General features: G+C 39.7%; 2 protein-coding genes across 3 annotated transcripts in view; one reads left to right on the forward strand and one right to left on the reverse strand.

Annotated features, from left to right (window-relative positions):
• Positions 1 to 633: 633 nt before the first annotated feature.
• Positions 634 to 5555, forward strand: stoml3b (stomatin (EPB72)-like 3b). Its single transcript, XM_020639847.3, has 7 exons — positions 634 to 792; positions 3330 to 3433; positions 3540 to 3612; positions 3705 to 3787; positions 3903 to 4106; positions 4833 to 4967; positions 5082 to 5555. The coding sequence occupies exons 1-7, from the start codon at positions 729 to 731 to the stop codon at positions 5268 to 5270; spliced, it is 852 nt and encodes a 283-aa protein (XP_020495503.1). The 5' UTR covers positions 634 to 728; the 3' UTR covers positions 5271 to 5555.
• Positions 5556 to 6269: 714 nt separating this feature from the next.
• The window catches only part of mtus2a (microtubule associated tumor suppressor candidate 2a), a 44783-nt gene continuing 29850 nt past the window's right edge, over positions 6270 to 21202 (reverse strand). The window contains exons 5-16 of one of the 2 annotated variants that reach the window (XM_020639826.2): positions 20838 to 21002; positions 16890 to 16988; positions 14263 to 14450; positions 14059 to 14184; positions 12835 to 12901; positions 12172 to 12386; positions 11945 to 12050; positions 11769 to 11842; positions 11570 to 11668; positions 11220 to 11339; positions 10972 to 11069; positions 6270 to 10733 (exon numbers count right to left, since the gene is read on the reverse strand). In XM_020639826.2, the coding sequence (XP_020495482.2) occupies positions 10298 to 10733; positions 10972 to 11069; positions 11220 to 11339; positions 11570 to 11668; positions 11769 to 11842; positions 11945 to 12050; positions 12172 to 12386; positions 12835 to 12901; positions 14059 to 14184; positions 14263 to 14450; positions 16890 to 16988; positions 20838 to 21002 (1793 nt within the window). In that variant the 3' untranslated portion in view covers positions 6270 to 10297. Of the gene's footprint in view, positions 10734 to 10971; positions 11073 to 11219; positions 11340 to 11569; positions 11669 to 11768; positions 11843 to 11944; positions 12051 to 12171; positions 12387 to 12834; positions 12902 to 14058; positions 14185 to 14262; positions 14451 to 16889; positions 16989 to 20837; positions 21003 to 21202 lie in introns of both variants that reach the window. The other variant, XM_065962914.1, reaches the window with a different exon arrangement.

Here is a 21202-nt window from a genome sequence, read left to right on the forward strand (position 1 = left end):
ACTACAAAAAAGACTATGGAGATTCTTAGAAATGTTAAATATTTATATTTTTCTATTGCAAGTCACATTTGATCTGACTTCAACTTGCTTTTAATACTCAATTGTAATTCTGTCTCAATCAAACTCTGATGTGTGATGATTTTTGTTTATCCTCATAATTAAGTGATGGTCTCTCTGAAGCTTCCCTCCTAAAACATGTTCAATACGCTTATTTTTAATTTGTTATCTTAATATTTATTTCTCTTTTTGATTTGATGTATTCCTTCAGCGGCAACAACGAACACGGAAAAGCACACTACATAAATATCAGGTGTTTGAACTGTTATTATTTAGAAGTGGTCATTCTATTATTTCTATTATTTATTTGTTCTTGTATCGTAAAGCTGGATAAATGATTATTCTATATTATTATATTATTATATTATTATTATGATCATTGACTGAATAACCACTAAATAGGATGTGTGAGTGTTTTTTTCGATGGCTTACACATTCAGCCATATCACAACAGCCATCCAAAGTGTAGTACAATAACTTGAGTTTTTTCCAGTGACGTGTTGGCATCGTAAGAATTGTACTTTGTTGATGGTTAACTCAGAGTGGGAGCCACACCTACTTCTCCCTCAGCATTACAGCTTTAAAAGGCTGGCTGAGTCACTCCTCATTAGATTCACTTCTCTTATAACTAACTGCCTGAGTGCACTTCCCCTATCACTTTGATCCAGTACATGGAAATGGAGCACAATATGGAAACCGGGAAGAGAAGAGTCCTGAGCAAAGAAGATTTAATATGTAAGCAACACATTTTTCTACCTTTATTTTAATTTTTTTTACTTGAGTTCTACTCTTACGTAACTGGTTTGTGTTTAAAAAAAAAAAAAAGGAAAAGTTGTATTTACTCTCTGTTTAAGGCTTAGCTCAACAAAGAGGTTGTTTACTCTTCCCTGAGCTATCAGCTGAATGTACAGTGTCTGGTGTAGAGTGAACAGAAGTGTGTTGTGTATGCGGAGAATGTTCAATCTCACTTGCTCAGGTGGAAAGCAGCAGGTGGAGGCAATAGGGCAAAGTAGAACTCCATCGTCATAGCGACAGAGATCACTTGGCACTGAGATAAAGGGTCCCAAAAGCATGTGACTGTGAGTGTTTGTCTTAGTGTCTCCCTTCACTTCTACGCATGCTTGTTTCTATGCGGTGTGAAGTCAGGTGAACAAGGAGCTCTCATGTTACGCACAGGTGTGTTTGGCCTGAGAGTAAATGGTCATTACTTTGAGGACAAGGCCTTGTTATGATAATCATTTTCCATCCTCTTTGTTAAGATGACAATCTGATGGACAGGATCATGTTTCATAGGCAGCTGTGCACACATTTATATGAATCCACTTGAACTCAGGTGTTTGTTAATTTTATGGCAAATGAAAAAGGATAATTGAGTTGTGTGAACAGATTATGATTGAAATTTGAAATGAATACTGAACATGTAAAGGCAGATGAACCTAGAAACAAGCAGACAGACAAAATAAGCAAACAATAAAAAGAATGGGGAACAATGGTCGAACAAGTTTCTAAAGACACATCAACACGTCCAAAGAGGAAAGGGAAGAAGTCTCCATCGTCATTGATTGATAATTATCCAGTCAGCTTCTGTATTACTCTAAATCTATACAGTCATTCATTTTTTTTAGACACGTCTTTTTACACATGTATCACCTGTTGTCGTTGTCTTACACAATATAAATTAATAAATTATCTTCATCTTATTAACCAGTTATCAAGATATATATATGTATGTATGTAAATGTATGGACAACCACATACTGATGAGCCAAATCTACACACTGCATTCACATGTGAAACATTTTTATTAACAGAAAAACAGAAGAATTTTCATATAAGAATCAAACCAATTTACTATGAACACAAATGAATAAAATCTGTCGTAGTCTGTGTTAATCCCGATGATTGTCAAACCCCTTCTTCCACATTCAAACTGTTTCTTAATTCCACTTCTCAGATTATGAAGAGATTATTTGTTTATTAATCTTATTTGTATGCGGCTACTCTTAAATCAGTTTCATTTATAAAATGATACGGTTAAATTAAATCAACACAGCTGTATTAAAGACTGACAGTGTCAATTCTTTATTCTGTTATAACAATGCTCATACACTCTTAAGCAACATAGAGAGATGACCTTTCCACCACAACTGTCACAGATCATGTGAAGCAGTGGAAGTGAATTATCAGGCGCCTAATACAACTCGACAGAATTGTGCAACTCAAGCATATCCTGTGGTTTGACCTAGAGAGACAGAATAATGTTCCTTTTTCTTCGGCTTATGCAAATTGAACACAAATATTGTCCTCTCATAGCAATAAAAGATTGGAGGTGGTCAGGTATTTGTGAATCTGTCCAGTCCAGAAAAAATAGTTTGCCTGCAAAGTGAGGCATGTGACCCTGTGCGATGTGACCATATATGAGATCTAATGGCTTTGTTGTGAAACACACACAGATAGAAACAGGAGTACTTAAGTCACTTGCACTGGAAACTATGACAACTTATGACTCCTAGACCTTTCCCTTACTTAATGACTTCTTTTATCATCAGTGCAGAGTAAGCCTGGGATCCTGTTGCATGAGTAAACATTTTACTGTTTGCACTGTGTGTATGTGGGTTTCCCAGCATGTAAAAACACTTTGTTAATGAGCTATTCTAAGTATGACTTAACATCATTAAATACCAACAACTCAGTTTCACCGAGATTGCGGTATTTATTTTGCACTTGGGCATTTAACAGTTTTTCTGTATGTCAGCCTAGTTTCACTTTAAATAAACCTTTAAAGAATGCCTTGTAAGAGACATATTTGTCGTTGCTTTGGCATGATAAGTTCACAATGGATAAGTGGATATTACACTTTCTCGGTTAAAAGGGGATCCAAAGTCATTTCAAACTGAAAAATGTAAAGATAGAAGCACTTCCTTGACTCGAATTTGCAAAGGCAGAGGTGACTCTTTGGAAAGATATACACAAAAATCATACAAAGACTCTCAGGTGTTGTAGTATTTAATGACTCAAAGGCCTTCATTGTGCTGTTGTAGTGCAGTGTAAAACTCTAGCATTTCAAACTGGTTCCTGGTCAGCGACCTTCTGGATTTTTTTCACCAGAGGTTCATATATATCCCCACACTATGCTCAGGTCAATTAGATCCATTTCTTCTTTATTCCAACCTGTTTTTGGCGTGAAGGTTTCTTCTACGATTTAAATGTAAAGAGGTTGACAGTGTGCAACTCTTATCCACACAGTTGCTTCTCTTTCTGTCTCTCTGCAGCTGAGCGGACCGGGTCTTTAGGATGCATTGGTTGGTTCATCGTCATACTCTCTGGCGCCTTTACACTCATCCTTTTCCCTATTACCATCTGGTTCTGTCTGAAGGTGAGTGAAATAATCAAAAAAGAGACAGAACGATCGGTTCAAAAGCAGTTAAACAGTGATTTCATTAACTACATGACTTGGTAACGTTGTGTTATATGTACTTTAGATTGTTCAGGAGTATGAGCGAGCTGTCATCTTCAGACTGGGACGCATCACAGATAGGAAGGCTAAAGGACCAGGTAGAAACACTAACTATGTTTTTTTTTTTTTTTTTAACAATGACCATGTCTACTTAAATGATGAAAATTCATGGTTTTTCCTGCTTCTCCAGGAATTTTCTTCGTTTTGCCATGCACTGATTCCTTTGTGAAAGTGGATCTGCGAACAGTTTCATTCGACATCCCACCACAAGAGGTAGTTTTGCCATCAGTGAAAAACAACAACACGTGCTGTCTGGGGTAAATCTCCTTTCAACCATTATGAAAAAAAGGTGAACTAACACAAAAACTTGAACCCATTCCTTCTCTAGATCCTGACCAAAGACTCAGTCACCGTTTGTGTGGATGGAGTTGTGTACTTCCGGGTCAGTGACCCCATCGCCTCTGTGGCCAATGTATCCAATGCTGACTTCTCCACTCGTCTGCTGGCTCAGACCACCCTGAGAAATGTGCTGGGGACCAAGAACCTCTCAGAGCTGCTGTCTGACCGCGAGGGCATCGCTCACAGCATGCAGGTACACGATCTAAACCAGACCAGATGTCTATGTAGATATGTTTCTATGTTTGTATCTGTGTATTATTGTTTCAGTGTTATAAAAAATATATATATATTTATTAGAACTGTGGAACATTTTAGACATGCATTTCCAGCCCCAAAGATCTTAATGTACAGTATATGAACAAAGGTCAGGATTTTTTTTCTTAAAGGAGAGCCCAACATCATTTGAAAAATTTGTAAAACACATTTAGCTATCTCGGTTTTCCTTTTTTTTTTTTTCAATGAACACCTTCATATGCAGATTTCATCTGTGATTGATAGGGAATAATCAATCCAACTGCACTCTGCAACTCCATACACCTCATGTCTAAGCATTCATTTAGTGTTTTGTATGTAGCATGTACAGTAAATTAATGGCACACACTGCAACATTTGTGGCCCTGGGTAATTGCTTGTCACTGTATGGGTCTTTGAAGTGCATAAATAATTTAATGACAATGACACAAGAGACCGTACAAAGCAAACTCAACAGTAACATAGAATAATACAAGATACAAATTATTACACAATGAAACACTGTAAAACAGGAAGCATTTACTCATATCTCACTACATGTCCTGTTTAAAAACTCTTACAGTTGAACTTTACTTCTAACCCACTCACAATCCTGTATGAAATCTATAGATGCTGTAGATTTATCATGATACCGGTGAAAGCTATTTCTCTTTTCTGATTTAACCAGTCTAGCCTGGATGAAGCCACAGACGACTGGGGCATCAAGGTGGAGCGAGTGGAGATTAAAGATGTGAAGCTGCCACATCAGCTGCAGAGAGCCATGGCTGCTGAAGCAGAGGCTTCACGAGAGGCCAGAGCCAAGGTGAGGACACGAAGCGAAGACAGTGCAAGAATGAATTCACCGTAAAACACTATGTACACACAGGCTTTATTGGATTAAATAAAAGGGCTCACCTCTCTCTTCATCCGTGTGTAGGTGATCGCAGCAGAGGGTGAGATGAACGCATCTCGTGCCCTGAAGGAGGCGTCCCTGGTGATCGCAGAGTCCCCGTCAGCCCTGCAGCTTCGCTACCTGCAGACCCTCAACACCATCGCAGCAGAGAAGAACTCCACCATCATCTTCCCCCTGCCCATGGATATCATTTCTCACTTTATGAAGAAGTGATTCATCCGTTTGATGATCCTCTGAAGTCTGAACTGAAATGTCAGGATTCAAGTTATTGCTATTGTTTTATCAAGGGACTGATATCAGGAACACCTTAACGGTTTATATAGACGAACGAGCTGTGATTAGATGCTAAATGGCATTTGGATTAAATTAGTGACCAGCATGTCTTTGAGAAAAATGTTATGAAACTGCTATAATGCTAAAAGTATTTCATTAATAGTGTCTAATTCATGATGTTATATGATACATACTTTTATGAATGTATAAAACTTATTGAAGTCATGAAGAGTCCTGTCTTGACTGGTGAGTTCCTGAGACTGTATCTGTTTCAGGTCATGATGCCATTTTTGTGTTTACTTCTGTAGGGTATTTTTACACCCACCCTACAATTCTAAAATTCTTATTCCAAAAGGTAGAAAAATCAGGGAGTAAGTACAACACAAGCAAGGATCTAGAAAATAGGAAACAATGTCAGTAAGTGCAAACGATCAGCTTTGAGTCCGATTGGACACACAGGTGCTGACAGGCATCGCACGGAGGCAAAGCACAACATCGACGGCAGTTCTTGAGAGCTCTAATCAGTATAGAAACCATCTTAAAAGTCGTCGTTTTCAAACAAACTACCATCATCGTCAAAAATATCGAGACCTTCGTGCACCCATGGGATGCAGCTCTATGAGAGTAAAATCCTATTTTTATTCGAGACCACGTTTGAACATTTGGAGAGCATCATTTATTGATTTTGCAATTCCCAATTTTTTTATACTTTCCTTTAAAAAAAGCAGTTGAACTCATAATCCCCCTCTTTTGTTTAAATGTGCTCTGTTTCGGCTCACAATGTATGCTTGCATTTATATACGTTTATATATATAGCTGTTTGCTCAAATGTCCCACAGGACACTTTCATTCTTATTTCCAATCCAATCCTGAGTGGTTGCAGTATGCAGTACTCTCGTCTCTTCACTTATATTCAAATGAATAAAAGATGACACCACATGTCTTTTCTTGAATATTTTTAATACTCTCCCCAAATGAAAGCATCAACAGACCATGTATACATTACATGTTGAATTATCTCATTCGTCATTCCTCTAGGCCTCCTACGCTACAGTTACAATTCAAACTATCACAGATGCGGCGAGGTGACAGAAGAGGAAGGGAGAGCCGGAAAACAGCAAAGACAGAAAAAACATGCTTCTATTACTTTAGTCGGTGCACTAAGACACAACTCTTGTTGTAAATGTATTTACATTCAAACGTACAATCAGTGGCAGAACAAACACATTCGGTAAACTTTGTCTCTGGACCAAATCTGTAAGGGGGTAAAACTGTCGAGCTTACGGCCACAAAATCGGATTCTAGTGCTGGAGATGGCAAGCCATGGAAACATTTGCTACAACAGCATTTAAATATCAAAATGGACACTTTAAATGACCCATGATTCTTGTGGGGAGGTTAAACCAAGTGCTACATGTTAAATGGCTGCTACATAGAGGTCCTCTTATATCAAACAAAATCACATTGATGGCTTGTATAAAATGCAGTCATTACATTTTTGACATTCAGCGCATAGTGAGACACAAATGTCCACAGGACACATCGAAGGGTCGTTACAATACCAGCTCATTGTTTAGAAATCGGTTCATTCAAAGGTGAAATATTCATTTTTGGTGAAACCAGTAATTTTTGTAAACAATCATTTTGGTTGCATCTTGCAGACTGTATTTTTTTGTTTATTTTTTTGCACTATTAGTGAGCTTAAGGAGGATCGAAAGAGTCATTCAGTGACGAAGGAGAACCCTAAACATTTGGAAAACACAGTGACTTTCTGACTGGTATATTCTAACAATTGTATCGTAATGCAAAGACATTCTCAAAATCATCAGTGTAGGTATAAAAAAAGTGTGAACTGAGATACATCTCTCAAATTCCTTTGCCGTACTTGACATTCGTTCGCTTGAGAGCATTTAACCCTGTGCACATGTCATACAAAAAAAAAAATTGAAGATCTATGAAAGAATCTTTTCTTAAAAACTTTTTTCACGACCATCAAAAGTGCTGGTATCACAATTTTAAGTCTACTAATGAAAAAAATCTGGCAACCCACAAACGTCCTCCTTTACATGCTGGTAAAAAGTAATGAACAGAAAAAGTGACCAGGGGCACTGAATATTAAAACCCTTTCCCCCCCCATGCATCTATGTTACTCTAACAATATTACATTAGCCACGAACTCTGCTCACTTTTGCAAAGTTGCTGTAACTGCCAAGAGCCTACACCAACTTACCCTCATCTCTCCTCACTGGCTTCACTTATATACAACGATTTATTTAGTCTGAACAGCTTTAGATTTGTTTGTTAGCATGCCAGTTATTCACTGAGATTACTCTGTATTATGGTAGTTATCTATGTTGACTTATTGAAAGCCAGGTGATGTAGGTGTCATGACCCTGAGGGTAAGTCAGCTGAGTACAGTACAGAAGGCAGCTATCAGATACTGTATAATATATAATAATGATCATTTTTAAATACCAAAGCTTCTACTATATTTAACATACGTGGAAAATCATCTCGGGAAATAATCTTGAGAATGTATAATGTTCTGTAGAGAAGCTATAAAAAGTAAATTGAAAGTTTCTTCTAATCTAAATTTAGAAAACAATTCCCTGAATAAGAGATTCTCGAGAGCTGAGAATTCAGTGTAGTTTTGTAAAAGTTTAAAAATGACACTTTAAGGGGAACAAAAGTGTCATTCAGATAAACAAAGATGTTATGAAGAGGTTAACACAGACCTAAGAAGGTAAACAAAGGGTTAACCTGTATTTTTCTTCAAACCTACATAGCTTATAGACTCATATCATATCATAAGACGAACCCCTGAACACTATTATGTGTTTATGTGGGACTTCTCCCGGGGTGCGTCCCATATTTCACTTGTGTCCCATTGGGCGATATTTCCATAGATACACACACCATCCTTTTCCTTCACACCTCAAGCTTAATAAATAGACAGATCACAGCAATAAGAAGTTTCACATTAAGACTGGAAGACCTTTACAGTACATGCTTGCTTAAGTGGCAAAATACATGTAAGAAATGAATTAGATAGAAACATCACATTTGAAAACATGGAAATAAAACAGAGATTCTTGTGTTGTGTTTCCCCCTTTAGCTTTGAGTTCCCTTGTAGCTGTGTGTTTGTGTTGATGTTGTTGTTGTTGTTGTTGTTGTTGTTGCTGTTGCGATAAAGACACAACAGACTGCACATTCCCGCTGAGGTAATAGAAAATGGCAGACGTAGTTTTTGCGTAGTTGACCTGAGGGATCCCAAAAGTGAAGGGTATATACTGTAGCTCGTGGAGAGATTCCTGTAGGAAGACCTGGTAAGGGTTTTGTACATTGAGTTCTCTGTATTTTGCAGGAACAATGGCTGAAGTACACAACAGGTAATGGGGTTGTCCCCCACACGAGTAAAATGATCAGCATCAGACAAGTTACAAAATGTCCAAAGGTTGGTTTACACGCCAATTCTTCTGTCTTTAGTGAAATAAAAGGGTTTTCTCTGCTGGTAAGATGGTAGGACAAGGCGCTTCCTTTAGGGATATTTTTTTTGAAGGGAAAATCTGAACTGACAAAGAAGAACGGATGACAGAGTATCGATTATTTTATCAAGGACATGATCGCGTTTTAACACATCACAGTACTTTAGAGGCCCTGTATACACCTGGTATTAACATGCACATTAAGTAATTCAATTACACGTGGCCAGTAGAGGTATAAACACACCCTGGACTCATTTCAGATGATGTGAGGTCTGTTCGTTCAGGCCACATTCTGACGCGTTCTTGGACAAGGTTAGAGGGTGCGGGGGCGCCTTATCGAGATTGTCCCTTACTGATAAAATAATATGCCCTGTTCCTTAGGATTTCCTCAAGTTTTCTATGCGAGCTGCATATGTGAACACAAATTACCACATTTTTACCCCCACTTTATCTGGACTTCAGCCTCCTAGTAACATTTCCGCAAGAAGTTTTGGATGTCCAATGGGAGAACGCAGCAGGAAATATTCAGGGACAATTCACAGAGAGGTAAATAACAGCAGATTGAAGGGAGCAGGTGGGGGATTATGAGCTTTATATCTTCAGCCAGTGCTCGACTGGTGAGATCTTTGTACATATAATGTAGCTGCTTCGTACTCTTTTCTTCTTGCCAGTTTGTTATTTTAACTATTTTGTTTTGTGACTACATCCAATTACACATAGCATTGTTAGAGAGACAAAAACTGTCATCGTAGTGTCAGACTCTGCTGTCTAACCATTACAGTTTCACTTCCATAGTGTGCTTTTTACGTCATGTCTTGTCACCTTAGATTCCCCCTTCTGTCTGACAGCAAAACATCTCTTGCTGCAAGGGGCATGTGTTCAAGAGAAACTTGGGAAAGATTTCAAGTGCAGGTTGCACAGAAATGTTCTAGAAACAAGTGAAAAGAGCAAGAGAGGGTGGAAGTTAAGAGAGCAAGTGATGAAACAGATAAACAAGATGCTATTTTCTGACTCTCTCACTCGCTCTCATGTGTGCGTCAGAGTTTTCTATAAAGTCGTATTTTTTATAATGAAGGCGATGTAGGCTGCTAATTAATTCCATGTCGAGCAGGTAACGGAGATCTGATTGCAACTTTTAACTGGAGGTGTAATTGAATACATGTTAATGCCAGGTGAGTAAACATACCTACCAGCACACAGGATTATAACAGGTCAACAAAGCCTCAAGGAGAGTTTTACTTTCCATCTGTACAGTTTCTTTCTGTTTGTCGGAATCATGACTACAGATGCAGGGAGATTTAACTTCATGACGACATTGCCTGTGTCTCTATCATACAGTATATATACAGTCTACATTCCAGGACTCATTTTTCCCCAACATGAACCTCAAATCCATTCACATTCAAAAATGGAGGAGAATATACGGTAAATAAAAGAGAATTACCCAAACAAGAAAGTCAAGAGATAGACAGTTTAGTGAGCTTATCTCTGCAATGAGCCATAACAAGCAGCAGCGTTACAGCGATTGGCTGATACTCTGTGTGTGGGTGTGGCCGGGCCAGGTGAATAATTCTGATTGCTTGCTGCCCTGTGAGTGGGTGTGGCTGGTCCTGGGGAGAGATTTTGATTGGTGGCGGCGGCAGCTCTGTGGGACGGGGAGCAGTACTGAGCCTGCTGGGGACAGCCGTAGCAGTGAGTGGGAGAGTCGCAACCTGCTACAGGTGAGGAGGAGAAGAATTGGGATGAGGGGACGGGGGAGGTGGAGAAGGAACGGTGCAGAGGGGAAGAGGAAGGAGACATAAGAGGGCTGGTCTGGAGACGCCACAGGAGCTCCTCGTTGTTGCGACTCAGCCGCTTCTTCTCCGTGCTCTCCTTCTCTACAGAGTCGTGGAGGTTGGCGTTATCCTCTGACAGTTGCCTGCAGGGAAAACAGCAACAAATGTAGCTAGCCTTAGTATAAAGATTCACACATAACATTAATATTCTAATTATTTTGTTAAAAATGCATATCCACAATAAAGGAAACGGATGGATCACTTTGAAAACAAATCTAACATTTACAGAAGACTACATGACCAATGAGTAACAAGTGCACACAGATTTATTTACAGTGATAACAAGGCTACTCATAAAGAGGATAAATGAATGTGTCTCACCTGGACAGTGCAAGGTTCATTTGAATCCGAGCCTTCATGTCTTCATTTTGCTGCTGCAGAACCTGGACTCTCTCCTCGAGGAACACGTTCTTCTGAGCCTGCTCATAAGTAGAACCAAACCACAGCGCAATCTTTCATTCACCACACATAAAAAACTAGCATGTTTATCCTAAACTGTGTACATTTGCGTGTGTGTGTGTGTGTGTATCTGGTAGAGAAGTGGTTTGAGATAGCCTATTTGAGCTTACCACTTTCTCCAGGTCAGAGATCTTCAACTCTTGCTGGTGTATCTGCTGGTTCTTCATCTCCACGACCTCCTTCAAGCTCTTCAAGTCTTGTTCAATGTGCTGGTATGGAGCCAAAGCATCCTGTTAGAGACAAACACACACAAACATTCACACAAAAAGATCAAGAAAAAGATGGCGAGGGGTTGATAAGGTTTAGGAAGCCAGGAAGTACATATTTGAGGTTACATGATATATTTGGTTATCTGCAATTTTCACAAGACTCTTATTCTGTATTTCCATGAAAGATACAAACAGGCATGTTACCATAATTTACAGTGTATGTGTATTTTTCACGCAGTAGGTAAACTCACAACGATCTGTTCATCCGTGCTTCTCCTCAAAGCCTCCTCAAAGCGTTTGGCTTTCTCCCTTAGACTCTGATTTTGGAAAGTGAGAGTGTCCACTTGATCCTGCAGACAAAAAAACAATATTCAAATGTGCCTCAGTTATGTGCCTCAACCGTTAGACCAAAACAATCACTTGAATGTCTTTATTTTAATGGGATCTTACCTGCAGAGAAAGCCTGAGTTTCTCAAAATCCTCCTCTAGTAGCATCTTCTGTTGCTCATGAGCTTTCCGCAAGTCTACACAGAAGAAGAATCAGAAGTCAATGAAAATAGTGATGTTGTTAGTTGGTGAAGTGCTGGGGTTGTTTTGTGATTTCTAAATGAGGTCTAAAATCATACCTCTCATGGTACGGGCATGCTCTTCATGCAGCGTTGCCATGGTGATGTTATGCATCTCTCTGAGCTCCTGAATTGCTGCCTGATGGTGGACTGTCATCTCCTCCACCTGCCGCACGAACAACAAACAGCAATGTCCTTCAGTGACTAATACAATTAAATGTTAAAAGAACCGAGCTCATCAAGACCGACATTAAACAGACTCATCTCCCATGATGCCTTTCTGTCACCTGTTCCTGCTGCTGAGTCCTCAGCTCCTCCATCTCTGAGCGATGCTCGGCCTTCAGGTGTTCCTCCTCTGCTGAGTGACACTTCCTGAGCCCCTCCTCCACCGCAGCCAGCTCGGCCTCCTGCTGCAGCTGCAGCTCCTGAAGCTCTCGCTCAAACGCCACCTCCAGCGCTGTCTTTTCCCGATGCAGTCTCTCCCATCGAGCTGAGTTGGACGCTGTGTGTGGAGCAGGGTATAACTTGTGATTTTACTTAATCAGAGTGCAGAATATTGATTGATTTACTAATATTTTTACTACAAAACTGGAGTCAGACTTAATTCACTTTTATGATATATGATAAAAAAAAATGACATTCAAGAATTGAGTGTGTCATTTGTTTTCTATTTTAAGATAGGCCCTTTTTGGCATGTTACAGGAAAATAAGTACAGGTACTAATAATGAACCATTCTCTTAATGGTCCTGTAACTGTCCTGCTATTGTGTCCTGTTATTGTGCATGCTCCCTGTAGTGCTTAAAATAGAAACATGGTCTTGTAAATGTCATTTCCTGTGCGTTTCCTACTTTACTATAACTAGTCAAAGTGTCCACTGTAAAAATAAAAGTCCTGTCTGTGTTAATAATTATATAATAACAATTTTATTAAAATGTTGGTTTCCACTCACCCATTTCTTCTCTGATCATTTGCATTTCCATGGACAATTTCCTTTGATTTTCTTCTGTAATTTTGTTCTGAAAATTTTAAATAAACATTTTGACACATAACACATGGCATTTGAATATTCCAAGTACCTGCAATAAAAATATATTTGATTAAAGCCTTAACGGCTAGTCAGCTTCTGAATTTTCACAGAACCTAGATAGCTACAGCTCTGCTAGTTTCTATGAGAGGTTTTACACAGGCATGGTAAACACATCCCTTATCTTAATCTATATGAAAAATAGTAGCTAGCCAACTTTTGCTTATTAGCTAAAAGTATTGAAGGTGAATGGACATCTATTGGTTTTTGGTGATTATACATCTAGGGCAAATTAAATGTTTAAGTTTCCTGTTATTTGATATCATTTTGTAGTCATGTGCTAGCATGGCTAATACAGCCTGTTCTCAAAGCCTTAAGCCTATAGGTCCTGTTTTTCATCAGACTTTTATTCCTCGAATGAAGTCACAGCTCCAAACACTCTCATGAAAGTATGAAAAGAGAATAAAAAAAAGGATACTATATCTAGTTATATACAGCATGGAAAAGGTCCTGATGCTGCTTAATTATACCTCAATAAACTGCTTTCGCTTTTCACATCTGCTGCCACCAGAGGGAGCTCTTACATACTCAAACAGGCCCTCACCTTTACCATTCCTGTCTGCTGTAGCTGCACTGTGGACCTGTAATAGCAGCTCTCAGACAGTGACCATAAAGAAGTCAGACAGTCCCTAGACAGTCAGCAGTATTACCGCAATGGCACCTCAGAGGCCAAATCACTCCATCAGACTGAGGAGGCTGGATAAAACCAGCTCTGTGACACACTGAACTCTGGAGGAACCTTCCCACGATGCAATCACTCCTGCTCATCATGCGCATTTTTGGAGCGTGCCCTGAATCTTACCTCAAAGCAATAAATACTGCATGTTTTCCTGAGTCAACATGTGAGTGAGCATGTTTTAAAAATCGAGAGTTTGAGTACTTTGGAGAGATTACAACAATTTCCTTGAGAATCTATAGTTGATCAATTCAAATAAATTGACTGTAGGGAAAACACATAAATTAACAAAGGTTTGCATTCTCCCCAATTAGGTCATTTTAGGTGAAGCAACAGGAATATTTAATAAATTGTAGCGTATGGCCACATGAATGTTAATTTGTCGAATGCCTCATGTTATCAAACCTGACTACCTTGAGGCAGTAATGCTGAGTTGTGATAATGAAGGCCTCCAGACCCAGGGAAGTCTTCCTCAGTTCTCCTCTCAGAACCCTCAGCTGCCTCTCCTGCAGCTCACAGCGTCCCTGGAGTCTCTGAACCTGGGCGACAAATAACAAAAACGATTATAGGTAAAGTGCAAACTTAAAGTGGTGCTGCAGATGCTCCCATCAACCCACCTCCTCCCTCTGCTCTTCTTTTTCTCTGTCCTCAGCCTGCCTTTCTCTTTCCTTTTGTTGAGCTTCCTCTTTCTCTCTCTGCAGGCTCTCCTGCTGCTCCTGCTGCAGGAGCAGGGGGGGCACATGGCGAGGGGATCCTGGGGGGGCTGACCCTCGCACTGCCGCTGCTGGTCGCTGGACAGACTGGACTGTAGAGAGGGAAAGGAAACAGAAAAATGACATTTAGTCAGAAACCAAACACTCCATTTGGTTTTACAGGAAGATATTTGTACATATGATCTAGAAATAGTCTGATAATACATACAGTATTTGATATTTCCCATATGGAATTAATAATACATAACTTGCTCTTAAAACTAACTGGGACACATCCATCTATAATAATGGAATTGATGAGTATTAAATCAGAGGAGATTCGACCCGACCCATTGCTAATGACTGTGTTCACATGATAAATGGAAGTAAGTTAATTGAATCTTTTCTACAGAGGAAGCCTTGAGGTAATTCCCAGCCTGGTGTTCCTCATGATGGACCATCTAATCGTGATGAATGTGACCGATATCATGAAGTGATTGAGCTGTGACCTACAATGAAATATACACTGTAATAGTATTCTGAGATTAGATTATGTGTTTGTGTTTTTGTTAGTTATGTCCTGTCTCATTAATGAGGGAGGTAAATTAAAGATGTGGACAATATTTATCCTCAAGGGGTCACAAGCATTAAGCTGCAGTTGACGTACAAGCAGTCCGATTAACCTCAGCGTGAGTCACCTTGTCGTTTAGCTTTAACACTAGCCTGTGGAGAAACACAGCGTCAGAACACAGCACTACCACGTGGATCTCTCCTTAAATGTACCTCTTTTATATCACATAGATAGACTGACACATGAGCCTGTGTGCGTGCATATCAACACACACACGGTAATGAAATCACTGCAGCCCCACATCACCTGCCTTAACCATATCATTCGGGGCTACTGAGGCATGAGGAGCCGTCTCCATGACAACGCAAGGCTGGGCTTGGGGTGCAGGGTCTCAGGTAATGAGTGAAAGATCGGTTAGAAGGAGGTGGGGGGATAAAATAAGGGGAATGATGTGGGCAACGTTTAAAAGGGATGAGAGACAAAGAATTCAGAAGACGGAGGCTGGAAGGTCCCTGAAGGCGCAAATAAAACCTTAATGAGGAAAAATGAGCAAACAGAAAATGAAACTATAAAAAAAACTAAGAGGCAGATGTATTTTTCATAGCATCCAATAACCCAGACTTTATTTCTTTTTGTAAAGCTGAAATATCAGCAAGTGTTTCAGTATTACATCTTCATCAGTGCCTCGAAGGCACATTAGGCTTTCTTTGAAATCGTCTACAAGCCGTATGTAAAGCTTTCCTCTTTGCAGGCACACACGTGCTCACCTACTTAGATATCTGTATAGGTTCTACCTGAAAGGTTGGGGCGAGTTGAGTGAATACTAAATGAGTCCATGAGGCTGGGGTGTGAAAGCAGCATGCAGATGATAGCACAGTGGTTGATGGAAGAGGAATAATGATGCAATAAGAAACAATGAGAAAAGGTGATTCCAGACCTAGCAGGGTGCAGGGAGTGGCATGCTTTCTGCTTGGGTGTTTGTTAAAGATTGGGATGCTTGTTCAAATAATGTTATCATAGCAAATTTTTATATGGCAGTGTGCCTTCAAGTAGGAGCAGAAGACTTAAAATATCTTGACAAAAAGGGATAAGAATCGATGAGAAGAAATACATGTTCTTGCAACTGTGTAGGAGGAGATGGGGTCCAGCAAAAGATGCAGGGAAAGAGAGGTATGAACCGTAACAGCAGCACCTAGTGAAAATAGAGAAGTAAGCACAGAGAGACGAGGTGTAGCCTGAGGAGATGTTTGCCAACTCTGCAAGGAAACGACAAGGTGGCCCTCTGCAATCCTGTAAGAAAATAATTTTAAGCTGCAGAGCCACGAGGAAGAGAAGTCCAGACTTCATGGATCAAATCCAGAGGTAGATATTTGAAAAAGGATGTAAACCGCTTCTTGGTGTGGGTGGATTAAGAAGAGGTCATTATAATAAGGGCTATTTCTGGAGAGCTTTAGGAAGGTAGACTATCTAATGGGCCCTAAGAGGAGGATTAGGAGCCATAAAGCCAGTGAAATTAGGAGAGAATTAGAAGAACTTTGGACTTGTGAAACACAGGTATAATTCTTATGGCAGCATAATACAGATGAACCACAGGAAATTTCTCCCAAGTTTCTCCCACACATTAACTTTTCATAGTAGAAAAAGCCGATACAATTATGATGACATCACTCTATTCAAGTGTGTATGTACAGTGTGTTAGCATTTACGTTACCAGAACCAGAACTCAAGAGCTGAGAAGAAGCTTGAATAAGTTGCAGGTAAATCTATGTGCAAATAAGTCCAAAATATCCATTGGGAAACCGATTCATATAGGATCACAGTACACGTCAAAGTCATTTTTAAAGCCTCTGGAAATTTGGCATTTCTTAAGACTTTATAGAGCTTGCATCTATGATTGACAATGTAGTGTATGTTTATATTTTTACATTGGTCTGAGTGAAAATTACTCAAATTCCTGAAAAATGGAAATGTATAGGCTTACCTGGTGACTGAGGTTTTGGGGGAACCACGGCCAGCCTCTTCGGGGAAGACGGGAGTGAACGTGTGACCTCTGAGCTCCGCTGAAACTCCTTCCTGCCAACTGTCAATCAACAATGACACTCAATGGTATTTATACAACATATGACAGATAGATACAGAAGTAACTTGTCAAAAAGCTGTCTTAGATTTACATAACTCTACAACAACTGATGTCAAACTTCCTCACCGATACACACACAATCTTTCCCCTTTGAATGCTCGCTATCTCTCTCTTCCTTTCCCTTTTCAGCTACTTTGCAGATTTTTCCCCCTCTTCTATCTTTTCTCAATCTTTCAGTTACCCTCCCTGCTTTCATCTGCAGCCCCCCCTCCCCCCTCCCCCCCTGCTGCTCGGTATAACTATGTCCCAGGGGACTCTGGGTCAAAGAGATGCAGAACAAACTGGAGGAGATGTGCCCATCACCTCCCTGCTCTCTCTTTGACATTACACACTTTGTAGACAGGACCGAAAAAAAATGATGAACTCTGTGGCACAGTTGTAGAGGTGTGTGGGAGTAAAAGAAAAAGACACTGATTTGAAACAATAAATGTGGGATGCATAACGTACAACTGCAGTGAGTTAAGAATTGAGGGGGGGGGGGGGGGACAGATGATAGTGGTAGTAGGAGGTTAGCAGTGACTCTGTTGTAAAGCAGAAAGGATAGAAGGAGAGAGGCCTTGAAAAGAAACTAATTAGACCTGTAATGGGAGAGAAGCCTCTGATCCTGAACAAATCCACACAAAAACCCTGGAGACACACTTCATGCCTGCAAAGACACTGTGTGTGTGTGTGTGTGTGTGTGTGTGTGTGTGTGTGTGTGTGTGTGTGTGTGTGTGTGTGTGTACCCTCTGCATGTGTTGGTGTGATCATGCCAAGTCTCAGAGTGACTCATTACTGCCAAGAGAACTACCGACTCACAAATATGGATAACACACACATTGCTTTGGTTATGTAGTGTGGCTTGAATCCAGCAAGAGTGTGTTGAACTTTGAAGTTTGGATATAGAATCAACTTTTAGCTAACACTTTATCGTGTTTTGACAAATACTTAGACAAAGCAGTTTGGTTTGAACATTGTTAATATTGCTCTCTGTTCAGTAAAGTAACGCGTTAACATATTTATCTTAATGAACACGAAGAAAAGACGATAAAGACGACCGACAAGTACCGACAAATGAATACAGCTTCAAGCTATCAACACTTTAAACCATCTGTACAACTAATTCTGGGATGGAGTATCAATGCAAGTATCTAAACAGCTAGCTTATTAAGCAGTGGATAATGAAATAATACAAGGCTATAGCCACGCTGCACATGCTTTTGGGCTAAATGCTAAGAGCATTTTCAACTAACATTCCAACATGTTGATGCTATCCTGCGTGATCACTGCGTAAGACAGAGGCAAAGGTTGAAAGCAGTCCTTGCCATCATGACATCACCCAATGGTTGCGGGACTGTTGGAAGAATTTTTAAGTATTCTTTCTGACAACCATTTTGAAGCATTTTTGATGCCAGCCTTTTTGTGTTCTTCAGGGGACTATATTTGGACTAAACGGTGGGTCTTGCACTGATACACATACTGGTTTAACGGTTGCAGTGGAAGCATTTGCTTAACAACTGAAAGTATGGGTCATGTTTTCAACAAATGGAGTTTCTAACAGCTGCCCTCAAAAAGGATGCATGAATTAAGAGGGAAAGTTCACATATTACTTGTCTCCCCTGAAAATGTGGTTGTGTTACAGAAATGGCAACATATTTACATTGTAATTGAGATACTATGGGAAACGAAATATAGCCCCCTTGGGAGCCAACCAGAGGTGGGGTCATGAGACTGCATTTTTCTCTTTTCTATTGCATTGAATTTGCTAGGACTTTGAAAACAAAGTTTTAACTTGAAGCTTTCAGAGGCTCAGCAGGACAAAGGAGCCTGACGATTGATAAGATGTGTGTGCGAATGTCTGACAAAATGTGTGATAAAGCTATGCCTGTGCAGGACTTGAAGCTTGACGGGGAACCCTCAGGATCCCTCATCAATAATTTACAGCACATTTAAAGTCCGTTCAGGCCCACAGAAACACAGGTTGAGAGAAATCTTCTCACAATACGTGACTGTCTGCATTCAGAGCACACAGGCTGGGATGGGGGAAAAAACCTGTTGGAAACAATGTAACATTTATGTCTACATTGATCATTTTCACACAACTGCAGAAGGGGCTGAGCTTTGCGTTTACACATATTGAATGAGCCACTATAAACATTTTAAGACTTGCAATAAGTGTGAGTGAGGCGAGATACTATCCTTCTTCCATGTGTGAAATGTAGCCTATAAGTTTGTGTGAAAAGCATCACCGACACTGCGCTTTCTCACTTCTAAACAGACAATATTTAAAAGATTATAAAAGGGTGTTAGCACAAGTAGGCTATGGAGAAAATGTGAAACATTTAGACTTTGTGTTTTATTATACTTTAACATAAATAAAGCAGCAAAAAGGGTAGTTTAAAATCTTTAAAAAGAAAATCCTGCCATCGTGACCAGGAGGACACTTGAATGAAAGGCTGAAAGAGACACTTGAAATTCAGTTCAACAGCTATTGTTCACACGGTTTAATAGATTCTGTTTTAAGTGAATTGAAGTGAAGTGTAAGTGGCTTCCAGCATTTTCCCAAATAACTTTCAACAACCCGTGAAAGCAGAAGCGTGTGCTTCATTGGGTGTTATGTAGTTGGAGGCATAGAGAAGCAGTGTGTTATGGCATCAGAAAGAAGTCTTTATAGCCTACCTTTTTCTTTCATGGCTTAGACTTTAAAACAGTAAAGAAAATGATTCTCACATAATAAACACAAAACCTGTTTACAACTGACATTTCACAAAGCCAGGAATCCCTCTGCTGCCGAAGACTTCGTAGGCCTACAGTACATGATACTCTGCTTATGTAGATAAAGACTGCTGTTTATTTATTTTTTTCTCCCCTTATCAGGTGATGTAATTTACCCTAAATAAAAAACAATTCTTGTGTATTTATTTTGGAGGTCTTACTGCTGTGAAAACCTAATATATGTGAATTTATAAAGGCTGATGCTTTTATTTTGAAATGGCTGCGATAGGTGGTATTTTTGAAGCAGCACAACTCAGCCAAAGGAGAGGAAATGGTTAATGGACAGGTGCGTTATCCAAAATGATTGAAACTACTTTTTTTATTGTTAGGCACCTGGCAAATAAGAGCACATTGTCTCGCCATATTTTGCTTTAAATGTAGATTTACAATGAATGACTGCATAAGCTTTTTTTTTGTCGTTTTGTTCAGTGCGTGAGAAAGCTTTGTACCGTGATTCAGGTACATTGAAGGAAGAACAGGGATGATGAGGTTACTTGGACTTTCACCACATGGACTGAACTGAGAAATGCTGTGTCTGTGTTTTACATTTATGCTAGTGGGGCAAAGTTTGCTTAGATTGAAGGCTTACAATTACATTTAAATGTGCATTACGTTAAAAAAGAAACTCGTTTAATTTGCGTCGCATATATTATTCGTACCTACAACACTCGGTTTTAACTTGTCATTTTGTCAAAACAAGCCGTGAAATTCATGATTGTATAAATAATTATATTAACAAATGTTAACCCTTGTTTTTCTTTACAGCACTCTATGTCTTTACTGAATTTACAAAGAGAGTTTGACCATCATTTAGCCACTCTGGATATGCATATGTGAGTATCTTTGCCCCTTTTTACAAAACACGTTTAATTGTTCTTGACTTGTACATGTGCAAATTTAAGTGTAAATTTAACCATTAAGAAAAAAACACCAAGGCAAGTTACAAGAACTTTTGGGAAAAATATGAAAGGGTTTTCGTATCCAGTGTTTTTAAAAAAAAACTAGCTGTGTTCTACTACAAAACCTTCAACTGACCTCCAGGGGAGCTTCTTGGCTGGGGAGGCAGGTAGCGTCGTGGCAGGGCTGGGGTTGAGGGAGGCTGGAGGCTGTTGCTGCGACATGGTGGCCCTCTCTGGTGGTCTGTAGACAGTGGGCCGGTGGTCACTCTGTGGGGAGGAGGCTCCTCACTCACACTCAGACCTGAAATACACAGAAGGGTATTTTAAAAACTGTGGTAGATATAGCTATAGAGTTCTCTGTCGGACTTTTCATACCCTTATAGCCTTCTCTCTAAATCCTTTTCTTTAACCACATTTTGTTTTCCTACAACCTGATGGGTCTTGTTGTGTCTGAATTTAGGTTCACTGGACTGAGAAATGGTTTGTGACCTCATAGCCTCG

Source organism: Labrus bergylta, chromosome 14 (assembly GCF_963930695.1).
Source record: "Labrus bergylta chromosome 14, fLabBer1.1, whole genome shotgun sequence".
In the NCBI taxonomy this organism is placed as follows: Eukaryota; Metazoa; Chordata; class Actinopteri; order Labriformes; family Labridae; genus Labrus; species Labrus bergylta.